Source organism: Protopterus annectens, chromosome 9.part0 (assembly GCF_019279795.1).
Source record: "Protopterus annectens isolate FY-2018-M chromosome 9.part0, PAN1.0, whole genome shotgun sequence".
In the NCBI taxonomy this organism is placed as follows: Eukaryota; Metazoa; Chordata; order Ceratodontiformes; family Protopteridae; genus Protopterus; species Protopterus annectens.
The window spans coordinates 521,465,601-521,486,789 of record NC_056743.1 but is presented as its reverse complement, the minus strand read 5'-3'; the positions used below and the strand labels follow the sequence as shown (position 1 = coordinate 521,486,789).

The 21,189-nt window shown below is 37.7% G+C and overlaps 1 protein-coding gene across 1 annotated transcript in view; it reads right to left on the bottom strand.

Annotated features, from left to right (window-relative positions):
- Positions 1–20,164, bottom strand: part of SLC4A5 (solute carrier family 4 member 5) — a 765,106-nt gene extending 744,942 nt beyond the window's left edge. The window contains exon 1 of the mRNA XM_044083082.1: positions 20,030–20,164. Coding sequence (XP_043939017.1) covers positions 20,030–20,066 — 37 coding nt within the window. The 5' untranslated portion in view covers positions 20,067–20,164. The remainder of the gene's footprint in view (positions 1–20,029) is intronic.
- Positions 20,165–21,189: the final 1,025 nt, after the last annotated feature.

The following is a 21,189-nucleotide window of genomic DNA, read 5'->3' as shown; positions in this document are numbered from 1 at the left end:
AGATAAATATGGACTTTCTAGACAAACTTTAACACCTCCTACAGCAGATTTGAGGAGACAAACAACGTCTCACCAAAGAAACTACCCATGGATGGTGATGCCACACCACTATGTCTCAGCCTGGAGGCAGTCCAAAAGAACCTAAGAAAAGTCCACCCAGGTAAGGCAGCAGGTCCTAATGTGATTCTGGGTCATCTAATCAAAGAGTGTGCAGATCAACTAGCACCCATCTTCACTAACATCTTCAACACATCTCTCAGACAGGCTAGTGTGCCAAGATGCTTCAAGTTTGCCATTATCATTCCTCTGCCAAAGAAGTCATCCGCAGTCAGATTAAATGACTACCAACCCATCGCACTCACAACGGTGGTGATGAAATGCTATGAAAGGATGGTAAAAGAGCATAGATCTTGCCTGCCTGCATCTTTTGATCCTTTACAATTTGCTTATAGACCAAATCACTCCACTGCAGATGCTATATCCCTGGCACTACATCACACCTTAAAAACCATCTTGAAGACAAAAATTGCTATGCAAGTATGCTATTCATGGACTTTAGCTCAGCCTTCAACAGTGCAATACCACAGCAGCTGTTGTCTAAACTAAATTAACTAAGCATAGAAAATACACTCGACAACTGGAAGCTTGACTTTCTGACTGACAAGCCCCAAACCATTCGAGTTGGCAAGAACCACTCACAATGCATCACCCTGAACACAGGGGTCCCACAAGGTTGCATACTAAGTCCACTTTTCTTCACAATACTGACCCATGTCTGCTCTGTAAAACATCTGATAAATCACATCAAATTTGCTGATGATACCACTGTGATTGGCCTCATCAGTAATGATGATGAGGGAGCATACAGAGAGGAAGTGAACCAACTCACCAGATGATGCACCAACAACAATCTAGTACTAAATGCTGACAAAACAAAATAAATCATTGTTGACTTAAGGAGCAAGAAGGCTCCCACACACCCATCACCATCAATGGTACGGCACTAGAAACGGTAAAAAACACCAAATTCCTAGGGATGCACATCTCTTATGATCTAAGCTGGGCAACAAACACCTCCAGCCTTGTAAATAGAGCTCAATAATGACTCCACTTCCTCCAGAGACAATGCAGAGAAACCTTCCCTCCAATATCCTCATGACCTTCTACAGGGCTATGATCAAAAGCATACTGACCAACAACATCACAGTCTGGTATGGAAACTGCTCATACACAAATCACAAGGCATTAGAAGAGGTTGTAAAGCAGGCCGGGAAAATCACAGGATCAAACCTCCAGTCCTTACAGGCCTTTACTCTTGCAGATGCTATGGCAGGGTCATGAAGCTGATAAGGGACAAATATCATCCCATACATGGACTGTTCCACCTCCTGTCTTCAGGGAACTGATACAGAAGCATCAGGTGTAGATTCAAGATTCAGGAATAGTTTCTTTCTACAAGCGATCAGACTGTTGAACAACTAACCTTAACAATGTCAACACTCCCTCAGTTCGTGAGAACATCATAAGTGCAATGTGATTGTCCTTAGGGTCATAGAATTAAATTATATTTATCTATGTTATGCAATATGAACTAAATTACTACTTGCACAGTTATGAGAACTGTGAAAAATACCATGCTGTTATCCATTCTTAAAATGGTGGTGGGTAAGTTATCTATGTGTCTATTTATATCTGTACTGTCTAGTATTTCTTCCATTATAAGCTTCCTTCATCCTCTTGTTAAAATTGTTTTCAATGCACACAAGCCTTAAGTAATGACATTTCATCCAGTGATGCATTGCATTTGTTGATCTGAATGACAATAAAGTTTACTTTGACTACTGGTGCTGAAAAATGGGTCCATGTCATGTAGTTATGCCCAAAGAGCAAATCTTTTCCATTTGCTCTTGTATATTTTTCTGGTAAAAGCCTTGTGAGAAAATAAAAGAATTTAGCACACTAGAGATGAGAGCTTTGGCTGTCTGTCTATCAATGGAACTGAAGATTCTATGTGGTTAACTTGAGGCTCGAGATGTCCGGGTGAGTCACATTTGTCAGATGGGACAGGAGGTCTCAAATTGGATCTAGAATCCAAGATGGGCTAACTAGATGAGGCCAAATGAAGGGAAAACAAATCTGTCAAAGCCAATAAGGGTAAATGAGGATGACTTTTCTCTTCAGTCAAAAGGCTTTCTGTAGTAATTGGGGGGGATTAAGGGGGTTGCGAGATAAGCATAGAGGAGACCTGAGGGCCAGTCATGAAGCAGAGCATCTCTCAGTGACTCCCAAGGTGGCAGGATTAGGACAGGAGGATTTTTTTTTTATCAGAAATCAATTTGAAGAGATCACCCATTACCACACTCTCATAGTTTCTTGGTACAAGGGGTAAGATCTGGTTCCTCCTCCTCTGCTGATGTACCATACTAAAGACATATTGTCTGTTTGAATCACAATAGTCCTGGAAGGGAAGAGAGTCTTGGAATGCCTGCAATGCTAGGAGTACTGGTCTCATTTCCAGCACATTGATATGCAAGTTGTCCTCTTCAGGGGACCACATGCCTTAAACAGTCTTCCCCAAGAAATGCCCCCCAACAGATCTGGGATGCATCAGTTGTCACTATAGCCTTGGGTTGAGGGAGTGTGAATGGATGACCTTGCAAAAGGTGATCTGAGTGAATCCACCACCAAAGGAATTGCTTGCAAGCCTGAGTTATGTTGATGTCATGGACAAGGGTTGATGTAAGATGGCCCACTGGGTTGCCAATGTCCATTGCAGAATTATCATATCCTACCTTGCTAGTGGAAGCAAATCTATCGCTGCTGACATGGACCCAGGGTCTGTAGTACCTTAAGTGCTGGTAGCGATGAACTCTGAATTATTCTGCTGACTTGGACATGAATGGTTTGAACCCTTGGTAAGGACAGAGACACTGTCCTTGATGTTGTGTTGAAATTGGCTCTTATGAATTCTACAGACTGAGAATGTTGAAGTTGAGATTTCTTGTGGTTGATTGTGATGTCCAGATTGAAACAAGTCTGGAGTACATAGTCTGGAGATGTAATCAGTAGATGCTTGGTCAAAGTGGTAAGGAGCCAGTCATCTAGGTATGGAAACACTCAGAATCCCTGCAGCCTGAAATGAGCTGCTGCCACTGCCATGCATTTGGTAAACACCCTAGGGGCTGTGGTGAGACCAAAGGGCAGTGCTGTGAACCGATATTGACTGGCTCTCAGCAATAAGTGTAGGTATCTCCTGGACCATCTGTTCATTTTTATGTGATAGTACGCATTCTGGAGATCTATAGAGCACATCCAGTCATCCTTGTGCAGGAAAGGCAGAAGGGACTCAACCGTGACCATCCAGAACTTGGTACTTGGAACAGACTTGTTCAGAAGGTTGAGATCCAAGATTGGTCTCCAGTCCCCTGTCTTTTTTGGCACTAAAAATAATCTTGAGTAAGATTCAGATTATTTCTGGTCTGGGAGAACCTCTTGGATGACTCTTTTGTCTAACAGCTTTTTTATTTCTAAAGCTGCTGCTTTCCTCTGACTCGGTGGAACATCAGGAATCACTTTCTGTAATGGAGGTGGTAGGGAAAAGGGAATTATATAGCCTCTGAAAATGCTACTCTGCACCCAAGTATCTTTTAAGTCTAGCCAGACTCTCTGGTGCAGGGATAAATGACCCCTGACTGCCTCCAGAGGTGGACAATCGGGCCTCCTTTCAGGATCGCTGCCAAGGCCTGTCACAGAAAGAATCTCTGGACCCCTGGTTCTGTGGACTTCTTCTATCACATGGGAGGTGTCTTCCATTGGAGTTTCCCCCTGTGCCTCAGAGAGAACTTTCTCCATGTGAATCATGGAAAAAACCCTGGGATTTCTTGAAATAAATCTTTCGACCACCTTGCTGATTCCTGGAAAAGGTCCTTTGAGGAGCTGAAAAAATGTATCCAACAGCAGATAAGGTCTTTCCATCTTTCCCACACCTGGAGTGTGTGTCCTTAACCTTGGGGCCAAACAATGATTTTCTGTCAGAAAAAGCATTGGTGAAGGATGACTTGAAGGGCTCCACAAAATCACACAGGCACACTCAGGCATGTCTCCTGATGGAAATGCCTGAACCCGCTGCTCTTGAGACTCCTCAGCTGCATGTGAAATGAGCTTCTAGATTAATTTGAAATGAACTTAAGGGTGGCTAACTGTTAAGCAATAGAAGACTCTATCTCAACAGTACTAGTCACTGAGAGGGTTTTGAGAGTTCCTTGATCAAATCCCACTGTAAATCTGGTAAAGAGTGCCAAGTAGTTCAGGGACCTGAGTGCAAAGATAGCTGATGCATATACTCACTTCCCACATCTGTCAAGCACCCTAGACTCCCTATTAGGGGAGTGGAGGACAGAAGAACTCTGTTCAACGAGTTCTTTATTGATGACTGTCACCATGACCATAGCATCTACCAGTACTTCTTTGTTTCAAAACTCTCTTACTTTCAGTGGTGCCAGAATCCTATCTGGTCTGTATTAGGGATCAGCTAGACAGAATCTGGCTCCTTCCATGCCTGCTGAGAGATCAAGTCAATGAGCTCATCAGTGGGTGGAGTCACCCAGGAGGTAGATGAGTCAGCACCAAATGTCTCAAGGAATACAGATTCCTCTTGAGAAAGGTTGTTGGTAGACCAACTGCCACATTGTTTCAAGTTTTCTAAAATGTCTTCAAATGAGATATCAGGTGGTGATCTTGGGGACCCTTCGCCTTCATCGAAATCCATATCTTCTTTGACTCCTACTGTATAATCCACAATACAACGTAGCAGGACTGAGAAACAGCAACTAATCCAACTTTATTCACTAAAACAACCACAATTAGTGCTTTCAACTGTGATAAACAGACTTTATCAGATAAAATACACTTGAATATTCCACCATATTTAAAACACATCCCATCATCATGTGACTTCCAATGTATCTCATTTAAAGTGCCCATGTACAATTATAAGCATTATGTGAGGCATTCCATAATACTAACAGAACCACTTAAAAACATGCTTAGAAAAGATGAAAAAATAACTAAACACTCATTAAAATAATTATTAACAAAAATATATGTATATAAAAACACTCATCTCTGTAAAGCTTTAAGCTTTAAAACTGGCTGAACAGATATCAACTAATTTAAGCCTGGATTCACACTTGCATTACATTTCAATTGCAACAGCTGTTCCTTTTTATCCAAATATAACCCCGAAGGCCCAACCCTTGGATTTTCAATCAAATTCTCCAAAGCAACAAATTTAAAACAATGTTTAGGATACAATTTATTTTGTCTAGCCAAAGCATTAGCTTCTTGTGCTTTAGAAATAGCATACATATGTTCCTTTAGCCTATCTTTTAATGCCCTTTCTGTCCTACCCACATAAGGGCTTCATACACCACTCTTTTTTTTGTATTGCAGTTATAATCACCTTGCATTTGATACGCCATATCAAATGCAAGGTATAGTTAGTTTTTGAACTCTGGACAGTCTAAAGTAATTATACACATGCCACAGGCTAAAACATTTAAACTATCAAAAGCGTTTAGTATTTCTTTCCAAGGTGTAAAACTCATGTTTGACAATGACCTAGAAGGAGGTAAAGAAATAGGAACTGGAGGTTCTTTGGGTTTAATGTAAAACTTAAGAAACTAGAAGAATATTTTGAAATACTGGCATAGTTTTTGTTACCAAGATGAGTAATAATGAAGAGCTAAAATAATTAGCAGAGTGGAAGATATGGCCTACAGTCTTACGAAATGTTTACAGAGTTCTGATAAGCCAGTAAAATTTCCTGCAGATGAAGAAACTATGTAAGAAATCGTTTAAGCCCTAAACCTAGCAAATAAGTACTAGAATTCAAATTTGACTTTTGTGCAAGGAAATATACTGACTGTGTATGTGGCTGAGTTGAGAAAATTAGCTCAGGACTTTAATTGTGGTGTGACATTAAAGCAAATGTGAGACAGGACTGGGTAATTCAGCCTATGAAAATACCTTAAGAATTGCTATTGCAAATGGACCGGTGAACAAAAATATACAGGATTTCAAATAAGACACACTGCACTAACATTTGATAGTATGCAGTATCAGAAAGTAAAAGCTATGCACTTAAGAGAAAGTAAGGCAGCAAAATGAATGTATTTTACCAGTGGTACTGCAGTTGTAAATTTTATTTTCAAGCAAAAAAAAATGTTATGCACACAGTAAATCTGAGCACATAATGAAGGCGTGCAAAAATAAGAAAGATAAATGTACTAAGAAAATAATTATTGAAAAAAGATGAGAGGTTTAGTTCATCTTAATTACACTTAATTGATGAAGTAGAAAGTAGCACATAACAGGGATAACTTATTTTTACAGTGTGCAGTATATAAATAATAAAGCCATTCCTGGTAGAAATTAAGCCAGACATAAGAACTGTGATGCTTGAGGCTTATACAGAGAACATTATCACTTTACATGAAGTAAAAATCAGGGAAATAGCACCATTTTACAACTAAATGACATTGCATCAACATATAAATAGGAGAACCTATTCAGTATCGAGAGCCCCTGTTATGAAAGGTACATTCAAAGATCAACAGATTTACCATTGAAAATAGTTGCATGTATTGAAACAGTCAAAACAAAGCTGTTTGTAAAATATTTATGCACACCAGAAGGAAATAAAATACAAAAATTCTAAAACTGAGGCTGTTTTTTACCTGATAAACATGAATGTGTGTTTAAAGAATAGGGTCAGTTGTTAAAAGTGATAATAGTGATGATCTCTGTTCTGACAGGTAGTAACAATTAATTGGATTTAGGTCTGGGCTCTGGCTGGACCATTCCAAAACTTTAATTTTCTTCTGGTAAAGCCATTCTTTTGTTAATTTGGATGTATGCTTGGGGGTCATTGTCATGTTGAAAGGTGAAATTCCTCTTCATCATTCTAGCAGATGCCTGAAGGTTTGGGCCAAAGTGACTGGTATTTGGAACTGTTCATAATTCCATCCACCTTGATTAAAGCCCCAGTTCCAGCTAAAGAAAAGCAACCCCAAAGCAGGATACTGCCACCACCATGCTTCACTGTGGGGGTGGTATTCTTTTGGTGATGCAAAGTGTTGTTTTTGCGCCAAACGTACCTTTTGGAATTGTGGCCAAAAAGTTCAACCTTGGTCTCATCAGACCATAACCCATTTTTCCACATGCTTTTGGGAGACTTGTATTGTTTTGCAAATTTCTAGCCAGGCTTGGATGTTTTTCTGTGTAAGAAAAGGCTTCTGTCTTGCAACCCGACCCCATAATCCAGACATACCGAGAATACGGGAGATTGTTGTCACATGTACTGCTCAACTAGTACTTGCCAGAAATTCCTGCAACTCTTTCAGTGTTGCTTTAGTTCTCTTGGCAGCCTCCCTGACCAGTTTTCGTCTTGTCTTTTCATCAATTTTGGAGGGACATCCAGTTCTTTGCAACATTACTGTTGTCCCATATTTTCTCCACTTTTTGATGACTGCCTTCACTGTGTTCGATGGTATATCCAATGCTGTGGAAATTTTTTTGTACCCTTCTCCTGACTGGTACCTTTCAACAATGAGATCCCTTTGATGCTTTGTAAGCTGTCTGCAGACCATGGCTTTTGCTGTAGCAAGTATTTGAGTAAATGTCGGCAAAATCCTACTAGGACAGCTGAACTTTATTTGGGGTTAAATAGAGTCTCTTTAATTATCAAAACCAAAGAAAAAACACAAAAACCTAATAAATCCAAAAGGCATACACAGATAGGGAGTACCGAACAACTTTAACCCTGGTACCTCGGCATTTCACCTTCATGGGATATCAACATATCAAATTCTAAAGCTTAGATATACTAAACAATTAAACAATTGTGTTTCAAAATTTGTCTATACATCCCACTTTTAAAGTGACTAGTGCACATTATACATAAACACATCTTTTAGACATGAAAAACTACTACATTTCCCATAGAACTTCAGCAGCAGCAAAATTACAACAAAATTACCCTGAATTCTACAGCAATAACACCATCAAAAAAATTCAACCAAATTTACATAAAAAAATACACCACCACCCTCTCAACATGTGTGTATGTACTCATATGAAAAATACACACACACACACATATACATTTATGGACATATCAATGACATTTCTTCAAAAATTTAACACCACCTCCTGATTTAAACCATGTGGAATGAAATTAAAAATGAAAGAAGTCTCCTGCTGATTTAACTTATTAGCAAATAGAGTACCACTACCACAGTTGCCAGATGGTGGGGGCTAATACACTAAAAAACAGGGAATCAAAATTTCCCGAATGGGCTTCAATAAAATGTTCTGCCACTGGACTGAAGCCTATATTACCCCTTCGAATATTTCCCAAATGTTCCAAAATTCTAATCTTAACTTTTCTTTTGGTCTGACCTATGTACCATCTAACCTCATCACACCCACAACCCAGAATATATATAACACCACATGATTGACAATTAAACCTTGCTTAAAAGACAAATCTGTGCCCATTGATCATAATATTAGATAAATTTCTTATTCTATGTCACACACTGCATCTCCCACAAGGAAAAGACCCTAATGACCTATACTGGGTCAGATTGGAAATTGGGTAGTTCAACAATTCTTTTAGGTTTAAAAATCTACCAAAAGAAAAGTCACATGTTGTGGATATAAAGTGCTGAATTTATTGTCAGCTGTTAACATTGGCCATAACCTAATAACCACCTGTCCACATGTGTCTGAAAAGGGACTAAACCTAGTAACATAAAATATCTTATTTTCTGAATTCTATGTCCAAACGTACTATTCAAATGCAGTTGTTCCCTACTTATCCCATTATTCAACAACTTACTCTTTGCTTCATCAAGAATCGATCTAAAATACCCTCTGGCCGATAATCTCTCCTCTACTTCAGCCAGCGATTTCTCTTTAGAAGCCATCTCAGAAGTGTTCATCCATACTCTTCTAAATTCACTATAAGGCAATGACTTAATGAGATGTTCAGGGTGCATGCTGGAAGCAAGCAGAACATTATGCACAGCAGTACTCCTCCTAAATGGAACATATTGAATAATCCCATCTCATTCACAAAAAACTGGACATCCAGAAAACTAATGGTACTGACGTCTGTGTGACAACAAAACTGTAAACCATGACTGTTAGAATTCAAACTCAGATAGAGATCCCTTACGTATGAAAATCAAATTGTCTATCGCCTATATATCTTCTCCTTGTAATAAATATGGCTGTACACAAACCGCTCTTCAAACTCTCCCATGTACAAAAAAAAATTAAAAAAAATAAATAATAAAATAAAAATAAGCATAAAAGAGGGAGCAAAAGGAGCCCCCATAGCAGTGACCCTTATCTGCAAATAATACTCCTTGTTAAAACTAGCATAGTCGTGTGTTAAACAAAATTCAAGTAACTTCAAATGTAGGCACTGCGAGGCCCTACCTCTAGTATTGATACCATAGCTTCGAGACCCTTACCAGTTGTAATATTCATGTACAAAGAAGAAATGTCCAAAGTGGCCCAAACATATTCTTTTCTCCACACCATATTCTGCATTAGAACACAAAGCTCCTTTGTGTTCTTTATGTGGGCTGGTATGGAACTCAAATGCATTTTAACTAAAAAGAGTCCAATAATACCCCCACATTTTCCAGGTAAGAACCGATGCCAGCAGCAATCGGTCTTCCCTAGTGGCCTGCTCACGTTCTTGTGAATCTTTGGTATAGCATAACAATATGGGTCTCAAGCACTGGCAACAAACAACTTCTTAATAGACTATGATGAAAGGAACCACAGTCTTTCCCTCTTCTCTAATAATTCACTTAACTCAATTTTAAACTGTGCAAGAAGGTTGTAAGGGGAGCTTAACATAAATTCTGTTGTCACACAGAAGTTCAGTTACCATGTTCTGGTAGCCAGCTTTATCCATAATAATCCAGTTGTCCCCCCCCCCCCCGGCTGCTACCCTAAAAATATAATCTGCTATCTGGCCATGAAGTTTGGAAAATTCCTGCCATTCTTCATTACTTAAATTAAATTGTTTACATTTGAATTTATTAAATTCTTTTTCAATGTTATTCAACAGCAATTTTTCAAACACAGCAACAACAGGAGACAATTTAGGGGGACAAAAGGTGTTTTCCACATTAGGTAAACTAGGAATCTTAAGCTGACCATAATCAGTAACAAAAGCACTGCTACATCCAATCCTTTCTTAAACTTTCATCATAGTCATAGATAGATACATCTAACAATGAGTCCTCAAAATTTTCAGATATGGATGAAACATTTCTTTGCATGTTAAAAGTATCTCTAGAAAAATACACTTTCAAATGAAGTTTGCGACAGAATTTACTAGCTTCAATAAGTACATTAGCAAGAGAGGGACGTTTAGTGGGAACAAACATAACTCCCTTTAACAGCACACCAATACCTGTCAGAAAGTGCTAAATTAACAATTTTTAAACAATCAACATTACTACCTTGAATTTCATTGAGTCCATCATCAACAATTTGTGAAGATACATGTTGCAAATATCCATAAATTAACGTTTCCCTTTCTTTTTCTGTTTGCTGCCTGCATTCCCATTGCTGCTGCTATGCTGAAAACCCTGAGAGCCCTGCAATGAACCCAATTGGTTCTCCTGACCAGCTGATCCTGCATTAGGCAGCATCTCAAAAGAGACATTCTTTTATGACGAAGTTTCAGCTGAAGAATATGAAGAATCATGACTAGATGACAAAAAACTGTTCTTTCTATTTTTCAAACTTCCTTTATTAGGGAAACTGCGAAATGAATACACAGAACCACTGGCAAAGTCATTTATGTCCCTTCTATTTTTTCTTCTTTCTGCCGATTGTTTCATCTTCCACTTTATTCAGTTTTTGTTTAATATCACCAAATTTTGTGATAAAAGTGAGCTCAGAAATTTGTTTTAGTGAGCTTTCTAGGCTGAACTTGTTTTAAAGTATGCAAGTTCCTTTTCACTAGGATTTTTAACCAGCCCAAAGTACATTGTAATGAAACTTCACGCCATTCTAGCAATAAATCTTGTTTTGCCTTTGTAAACTATCCATCTGGAAGTCGTTCTACACATAGACCTCTGGGAGTTGCATTTGAAGCCAAATATTTCTCTAGCAGTTTAGTGTCATAAAAAAGATTTCTTTTACCATCAGTCTCTCCAGCTATTCAAACTTCATTGACTGGTCATTATAACCTGCAGAGCTCCATGGATCAGCTCCAGTCAACCGGAATTCTCTATCCTTAAGTAGTCCCATGAAAAAAGTATTTGTTGCAGCTTCCATAATAACAACAGTCACCAAAAAAACTGGTAACACCAACAGTGCCACACTATAAACATTTATCAAAACCAAAGAAAAAACACAAAAACCAAATAAATATATATATATATATATATATATATATATATATATATATATATACATATATATATATATATATTTGTCACTGCCAAGATGACACAAACTGAGCCAGGGATACATTAAGATCCCCAGCATAGGCCATAGCACCTGTGGTAAAAAGGCGTTGTTACCATGATGCCTTAGGGTCTATGGTCAGTCATCAAATGGAAAAATTGCTGAAAGGCATTACATTGAAAATGAAGTTCAGCAAAACTCCTCATGTGTAGGACTGAGCCCCCCCACAACCCTCGCTAATTGTATATACAAACTCCGAGACTGCACTACCATGGGGAAAGGGCAAATTTCCTGATCCCTACCATAATGCAATCTTACTCAAATGGCTTGAGGAACAGCATGTTCTATGAAACATGCCATTCAATGCTTTTTCCATTCGATGACTGAACATAGACCCAGTGCAGTACTTTGCAATTTATAGAATCATTACCTGCAATGAGGAAAGATCTCATTAGCAGCTAATTTGCATGTCTGGTGCCAATCAGCACTTCTAATGGTAGTTAACTGTGGTAGCTACATCGTGTAAGCATAGGCACCCCCTCCTCGACATTCCTCAATACACGCAAGCACACAGTAAAACAAACACACACACATCTATACATACATACATACACACACACACACACACACACACACACACACACACACACACACCAGACACCAAATATCCCATACATGTCCCTACAGTCAGAATGTCCACAATGTCTCCTATTTTCCCGCCCAGGTGATACTCTGATGATTAAAGTTCATCTCTAATGGCAGACATTCAAGTTTCACACTTCATATACATCAGTAAATGCATGCTAGGGCAAAAGCTGATTACAAGGTGGAGAGGTGTGCCTAACATTTCCTGTCCCCCTCCCTCTTATATCACATCATCTTGCAGGCACTGCATAATGCCTAAGATCATCAATAAGCAGTAAAAAAAAAAAAGCACACACTGCATTCACTTATCAGTTAGTGCAGCAATCTAATGCACAGGTGTACTCTTTTACATTTGTTTATTCTGAATAGTAATTCTGGTGTGCAGTGGTGGTTCAGAGGAATAATATCCTCAGTGATGAAGGGTGCAGGGTTTGATGTATGTTTAGTGCCTGTTAATGCACACAACTTTTGCTTGGTGTGCAGTTGTTTCTTGCACCTTTTATTTAATGATGTGCCTTTAAGGCACACCATATTGCATATCTTGATGTCTAGGGATCTGGCACCTACCCCCCAATCCATATGCTGTTAAAGTGCCATTACATCATGATAATTTAGAGTTTTCCCTGGTGGCTAGAGTTTCCTCTTCATGCCCATACTGTTACAGTGCTATTAAGGTAAGAAAAATATGAGTTATCCCTCATGACTAATGTTTCCCTAATCTACCTACTGTTGCAATGCTGTTAAAGCATAAGAATTATAAGTTATTCCTGGTGGCTCTCACTACCCAGTGTTGTAGACTGTGTTCCTTAGTCTAGGGTTTGTGGAGGTATGACAGGACCCCACCATACACAAAACTCCACCGGATCACAGTCACAGACATTCATCCATTTACTTGTAAACACACACATGCACACACATGCTCACACACACACACACACACACATGTGCGCGCAAGCGCACAGACACACACACACGTGCGCACACTTACTTAATTTACACCCCTAACTAACCCTCCCCTATTTCCAAGACGGACACATACTCAAACATCATTCCCTCATATACACTCATGCACACACCTCCTAGCTGTACCTTACCACTAAACTCTCCAGCACCTACCTAGGCCACAATGGATTCACTACCATGATTTTGAAGGAACAGCAAGGCTAATCTACACAACTTAGTGATTGAATTGCTGAACACATAGATACCTTCCTAGATGCAGTTCCAGGAGAGGGAGTATATGGTGAATTAATATATACTTCTTACACTGAACTGCCTCATTATTGAGTAGCATGGATGTGGTGGCAACCAGAAGTGGTGATGCACGGTATCTTACAAAAGCACCATGTTAAAGCTGTCTCAGAGTTCAAAAAGGTAAACTTGAGGTGTGCACATTGCTATAGCCTTTATGAATTCTTCCCTTTAGAGAAGAAAGAAATTGAGGAAAACTCAGTACTCAATTTCTCTGTCTTCTCTGTCATGACAAAAGACAAAATTCCAGCAATCCTCCTGTTTTAATGTTCTGAGCATTGACCTACAGGCTGCCGGCAAATAGAACAGCTCCCACAAAGATGATTGCCTGCATGAATAAAATTTAAAAGAAAAATGCATTCTAATGACTAGTACATCAATAGTCTTTTCTGGGTAACATTCTCTAATCTGTGACACAGATGTGGGAATTATCATAATCTGAGGTTCCTACAGGCTAAGGCAGGTATGGTATGCCACAAGAGGAAAAAAGGATTCTAAGGTTTGTAAGATCACATAGTTCAGTGATGTTTTACATTAAAGATCAGAATAAAAGGTGTTCATAAAGTAAAAAAAAAATGGCTTGGAAGAAAAGTGAAAAATAAAAATAAATAAAAAGCATGAACACCTGCCATATGTGGAACCACTTATTGAAACACTCCTTTCAGTTTCTAAAATATTTGATTTTTTTTTTTAATTTGTTTCATAGTCTATGAGAAAATTAACAAAACAGTTATTGCTTCAAAAGTGGTCTATACAAGTTCATGAGAAATAACATTTTTATCAAAGGCATGAGTGAAAGTGAGACATGGTTTGCAAATAAAATTAAGGACCACATAACATGACAGAGATGAGGATGACCAGCATTTTAACTACAATATTGTTCACAGTGGTGACAATATGCATATATGACCATTTATAAGAGGTGGTATTCAGAGTGGACACAGAGTAATGCACATCTGGCAGTTTGCACAGGGGAATTAAGGGTATGAGCTACTAACAAGCTCTTTCCTGTAGTCCATGGCTTCATTTCCTCAGCCTCCATATTCCAAATGGTCCGACTTTGGGCCAGTTACATAACTGGACCGTGTTCCTGAGCCGAGATTAAAAAAGGTCCATGTAGAGCAGTGCTCTACCCAGTTTTCCAAACAAGTCAACAAATAAAAAAAACTAAAACTAAAAAAAAAAAAAAACGAAATAAACAAACTGACAAATTATATGTGATAATGTTCTGCAAATCTTCAGTGAATACATGAAACAGCATCAGTTTAAAATGGCAGTCTTCCTCTGTTCTGTAAGTTCCTTCATGACTTGACACATTTTTGGCACATTTCACAGAATATGTATTGCTTCTTTTTTCCTTGATAAAAAAAAAAAAAAAAAAAAATTTGTATCCCTGAATATTTCTGAGTTTTTTTTCTATTTTTAAGCGACTCAGAAGAAGCATTTTAGCAGATTTTTAGACCAATATCTGTGAAATTATCAGTCATCAATTACCATCCCACATGGAGAAACTTTAATATTAATAAGCTTTGCAATAAAAAGAAAATAATTTTCACCAAAAGTAAAAAGAGTAATTCCCAGAAAGTTAGAGGACTTGCCACTGAAATAAACAAACAACTCAGGAACTAAATAAAATCCACCAAAGCCAAGTTTGAGGCTAAACTAGCTACCCAAGCCAAACAGAATCACAAAGCCTTTTTTTAGTCATGATTATAATCTCAAATGCGCAATGCAGCAATGCACTGAGCTGATTGTGAAAGGTGTCATCTACACTGAGGCTGAAGATTAAACGAGCCTACTGGCTGATAGCTTTAGCTCTAACTTTACTCCTGTGTCTCCTTCATCTGTCCCTCAAGATATATCTGAAACTGGCTTGACTCCAGCTATCACTCAGTCCTAAAAGTGCTATCAAAAGCTAAAAATATTACAGCATGGTGCCTGCCAAATATCTCTAGATGCATGTTAAATAGCATAAAACACTGTTTAGTCAAAACTCTAACAACACTGCTAACTCTTACCGTTTGGAGGAAGTATATCTCACAAAGGATACTGCTGCTCTGGAACAGACTCCTCTCATCCACATAAAACAAAGCTCATCCCTGTCCACATTCAAGTGCAGCTTGAAACTATGGATAGGAAACAGCCAATTTAATTCAGGACTGCCCCCTGTACTACTAATGAACAAAGGCAGCTCCTAAATTACCCTCAAATTATCTGTAGTATGATCCCAGTTATTTTCATTAGGAGTAATATACAATTACTGACCATGGGATGGGCAGGACAGTTTGTAACTGTAATTGGATAGGTTAATTCAAGCACAAAAATGAAACTGGCTAGGCTTTAAATGACTCGCAAGGCTAGCTAGCCTACTACATACCTATGCACCAACAAAACAATACATTTCTTCCTCAGTTCCATATATTATTTTTCAAAAAAGTTAGGTAACAGGTGTATAGTTATTGTCATTCAGACTGGTAGTATAAACCACTGAAGCTGATGTCCATTTAACTCTAGTATACAAGTACATCAAACCAGTACATACATCTCTTTCTACGTTTCCATCTGTTGGTTTGTGTCTGTCTTTTGTTGCCTCTCACTCTACACAAACACATACATATACACACGCACACACACACACACACACACACACAAACACACACACACACACACACATATATGTGCATGTGCACCACTCCACATCTATACTCAGAGTATGGACTTGGACATCAGCAAACTCATTACCCTCTATGATACCACACCATAGCAGCTGTAATACAACAGCTGTTTTCTGTAGCATCCTAATCCTTAAAACACAAGTATGTGTAAGAAAAATCGTGTGGAGTTGTTTTTGCCACATACAGTATGACTGGATTCAGAACTAGCAGGATAGTTGTGCTACTTCTGTACCAGGAAATGCTGCAATGATACTGCAAAGTATTGTTTCTTTTTAAATTTAATGTCATCCAGCAACTTAAAAATTATAGACTGTGATCTTTCTTTGTTGTCATTTCTCAGACAATCAATGAGCAAGTTTATCAGCATTCTTCTAACCATAAGTGAATAAGTACAACCCATATTTCACAATAACAGCATATTCACAGCTCAGTTTAAACACACCATAAAATATGGTTCACCACACAATGGAATCCAATTCAGTAAGGAATTTATTTAAAAAAATCCAAGTAGGATATAGAAACACTTGAAATACACAACTGGTAAATTCTCTAGCACCTCGGCAAACTTGCCTTTAACAGAGTAAAAACTTTACTTCCATTTTTACATCTCTTATATACTTGCAACAGACACACCCTTATAATACATCAATTAACAAAATAAGGAAACAGTCATCTAATACAACCATATTTACTACTAATATATACATCTATAACATACTTTTCCAAGAACAATCATAATTTAACCCATTAGGAATGAATGTATTAAATTTTAAAATTAAACATAGCTCCTTACTGAATTGGATTCCATTGTGTGGTGAACCATTGTTTGTTCATGCTCTTTGTGGTAGAATACACCATAAAGTATGTCTGGAGCAATGTTGTCTGAGCTACAATACAGGAAGCTATGCTTCCTCCTCTCCAAAAATTAAAAATACCCTTAAGGTGCCAACAATAAACAAGTGCACCCCTTGGCAAATTCATGCAGGTTCCTGGTATAATAGTCCTATCGAATAGCATCCCATCCTTCCTACATCATTTGGAAACAAATGCCACTGGTGCATGCCATCCTGATCTCCATGGGTAGAAACCAATGAGAAAGCAGGTGAGCAGGATTACTTTAGAAACAGACTTCATGATCACCAAACACTCCTGTATACATTGATGTCAGTGTGTTAAAAATGATGCCGGTGACTGCCTAAGTTCTGTGCACACCTCCTTAGCCAAACAACAAGCATGTAAGATGAAAAGGTGGACCTCTAATATCAGACTTATGCTCACTCAATAACATTTGATTGGTGAATGGCTACAGGGAAGGAGACTCCAGGGCTAAAGCTATTCACAATAGTCATTGAAAACTTGCATACACAAACAAGTTTTGGCACAGTAAGCTTGTTGACTCAAAGTTTAGATAACCATTATTCATTAAACATTACAAATCATCTAATCAAACATCCGCGGTGGTGCAGTGGTAGCATTGTTGCCTCACAGCAAGAGGTCTCCCGTTCGATTCTCGGCTGGAGTGCGGGGAGTGCCTTCTGTGTGGAGTCTGTATATCCTCCCCGCGGTTGGGTGGGCATTTGAAAGACATGCGTAAATGGGCGTGCCTTTGTAGAAGGTTGAACGTCGAGCTGGCACCTCGGCGTTTGTGAAAATCTACTGCCAATCATTAGCGGACCGGAGTTCCTCTGTGGCGACCCCTAACCGGGAAAAGCCGAAAGATAAACAACAACAACTTTAAATGATTGTCATCAGTCTGTTCCTTTTTTTGCTTCAGTCCCAATGTGTTTTTTTTTTTTTTTTTGCTTAAATTGCATGGTCAAATGCACCTTGTATGTTGAGACAACTACCTGGATTATAGAGACAAAATGGAATCTTGATCTGAAAGCTACTGTTACATGAAAGAAAGAAAGAAAGAAATGTGTCTTGAATTATTTTGTATCATCATACTGAAAATGGTGCCCAGCATATCATATATGCAAATTGCCTTCATCTTCCAGAAGAATCTTGTAGTCACATCTTAAAGGGAAAAAAAAAGTTTCATCCTTTGATTAACATAATAATAGACATCCAAGTATGTCTGATACAAATACTACTAGCCATTGTTTTTAGCAGTAGATCAGCTGCATAGCACATCTGTAGTTTGGCCACATTTCTACTGAGTGGAGGAATGAATTTCCTATTTCAGCATGTAGCTGTAAAGATGACATTTGCAGCAGTAATAAAACACTTGTAAAGAGTGGGTGTCGTGCTGTCTGGAACAAACAATACAAGTCATTTGTTTCATTCTGTGCATGTTATATAATATGTGACACTGCAGAAACATAAGCATGTTTGTTATGAATATTTGATAATTTGCGATCAGTCTTGTAAAACGTATGGAATTGTATTTTCCCTATTATTTTAGGATATGACTTTTTATGGTCTTCTTTGTTTGTAATTTTGCATAATAAGTATAGGAAATATTGTGGAGTCAAATAATGGAGGATTTACAGAAAAAATCAGGGTGAAAGAAAAATTCTCAACATGTGAAAATTTAAATAGCTGGATTAGAAGAGAGGTTATAATAGGTTATCAAACATATTTAGCAGAATTCAGTCATACGGGTTTGGAAGAAAGAAGGAAAGAATGTAAGAACGAATGAAGAAAGGAAAGGTTTGGTATATGGGTTTGATCCATTTAGGTAAAACCATAGTGTTCCATAGACATATAATAGTTATTAGAAATGTCTATTATAGATACTTGATTTGGCACTGCTCTGTATTATGGCAAACCTGCACATATATATGGATTATTCCCTCAAGACAGATCAGATGGACATTCATTAATTTTTTTAATTAATGAGACCATAGCATTAACAAATCTTAAATAGCTACGGTAATATTATTTGATCTGTTGCTCAGAATGAACAAGACTAAGCAATCACATCACCTGCTTATTCACTCTCATCTAAACTTTTCCTATATTGCTGGTTGTATAACAAAAGTTGAAATAAGGAAATGTGATATACAGCCTCTCAATATGCAATTTTCTAATATATAGCCATCATAGTTGATTGTGAGGGTACATTCCATAACAAACCAGATATCACTCGATGCAGATCTGTAAACTGGGAAATGGGGGAATGAGAAGAAATTGGTAAAGGTCATTTATTATAGGAAACACTTTCTGTTCTGTAGGGCATTCATCTCACTTACAGTTGAGTCATTGTACAAGAAACTAAACATTCCTTCTCATACACATTACTGGTTAATAAGACAGGTGTGCTTCTTAGAACTTAACTATTATAACTAGAATGTGATAACAAAGATGTAAATCCCTAACTTTTATTTTAAATATTTACGTGACCCCGATAATAGAGTAGTCCAAATAATGCCACTAGTTAACTGCTAGCTAAGCACATCCATGATGTCAGAATATTGAAAAGAAAATATCTAGATTGATAACAGTGAGGGGAATGCTCTCCACATAATAGTGATAGAAGTCTGTCTGGTTTTATTACTAATCACAGTGGAACATACAGTAGATCTCATTTCACTTAACATTTTCTTATCTTCATGGGAAGTAAAATGTTGCCAAAATGCATTATTCGTTTTAAACACAACTTCGTAAGCAGATAAGTTAGTCTCCAAGGGGTGCAGTCAAGAATGCATGAGTTTGCTTTCACTTCCTTCTCTGTTACAAAAAATATTTGGAGTATGTTTATATCTTACCAATGTCCACCAGATACCCTTTTAAAATATAATGTACTTTATACAACAACAGCTGAAGAGGCTGTTTTCATAAAAGACCTAACTTTGAAATGCATTGAAATGTTAAGAGTTATACAATAATAACATATATAGGATGCATATTTTAGAGCAGATCTGCAAATGACTAAAAAAATTAAATTGACGTTGTTCCTCATTTTCTTTGGCTGACTGCTTTTTTATGGTTTGAGTTCAATGAAATTAACTTACTGGTCCTACTCAGACTATCAGTCGTGTTGTCCTCCATACGACCTCCTTCATCAGAGTCACATCTCTCTTGTCTTCCATACAGTTGTTCATTGTCACTGTTTCTGTCTCGACCTGATGTAGATCTCCTTCTGAGCCTTTTCCTTCTGTAACCTTGAGGCGCTGGAAGCCCAATATAAATGGACTGATAATCTAAATCAAACAGGACGACAGAGTCAGTGCACACACTTGCAGCTGGTAGATTTGCTGTGTCACTTGTTTTTAGGAATTACAACTCCCACGCAACCCATTTACTGTATTATATGTCTTAGCTTACAGAAAAGACAGAAGGGACTTAATTTTGTTTCTAAATGGAGCAAGCAAATTTAGTTGAATGGTCCATCTCCAGTCATGATCCCTATTTAATACCAAGCTACAGAGATGATTGTTGTAAAGTAATGCATCACAAATCAGCATTACTGAATACGTTCAAAGAAATGTTGCATTGCATAGCAAAACAGTATCATAAAATTTAGTAGGTTGAGATATTTATATAATTTAAACATATGAAATTGTATTAATGCATCTTAATCAGGTCTGCCCACTAAATTGATTTTTATACTTTTAATTTTTCCCTTTTTTACTCTGTTAAAAAGAAACATTTAATTAATTTAGATGCCCTCAAATGATACCTTCCTTTATGGCTGAAAAGAGTTCATACAACTGCTTGATTAAACATCGTTTCTTACAGTACTATAGAAATTAGCTTTGCCAATAATTATATAAAACTGCATATAAATAGAAACACAAATTACAGTTATTTTGCTGTCTAAGATGTGCTTTACAGATGAACAAATAGGTTATATAAGTGTCTTTGCTCCTGCTAATTCTATACAAGATTTAATGTGCATGCAGAAAGGATTAAACTTGAATATTGTGATCAAGTTGCAATTAATGTTCTTGCAGAAATGTCAGACAATCACATTTTTTATTGACAACATATAATTCTTCAGGGACTTTTACGTTCTTACATCCCAAAAGTGCTAAGCAACGATCATCATATAATCACACTGAAGTGTGTAGGACTTTAACAGCTGGTAAGTGACTAGGATTTTTTTTTTTAACATGGTATTACTTCTTTTGCCTGAGTTTCATTTAGAGGTAGCCCAATGCAGTACAGTGTA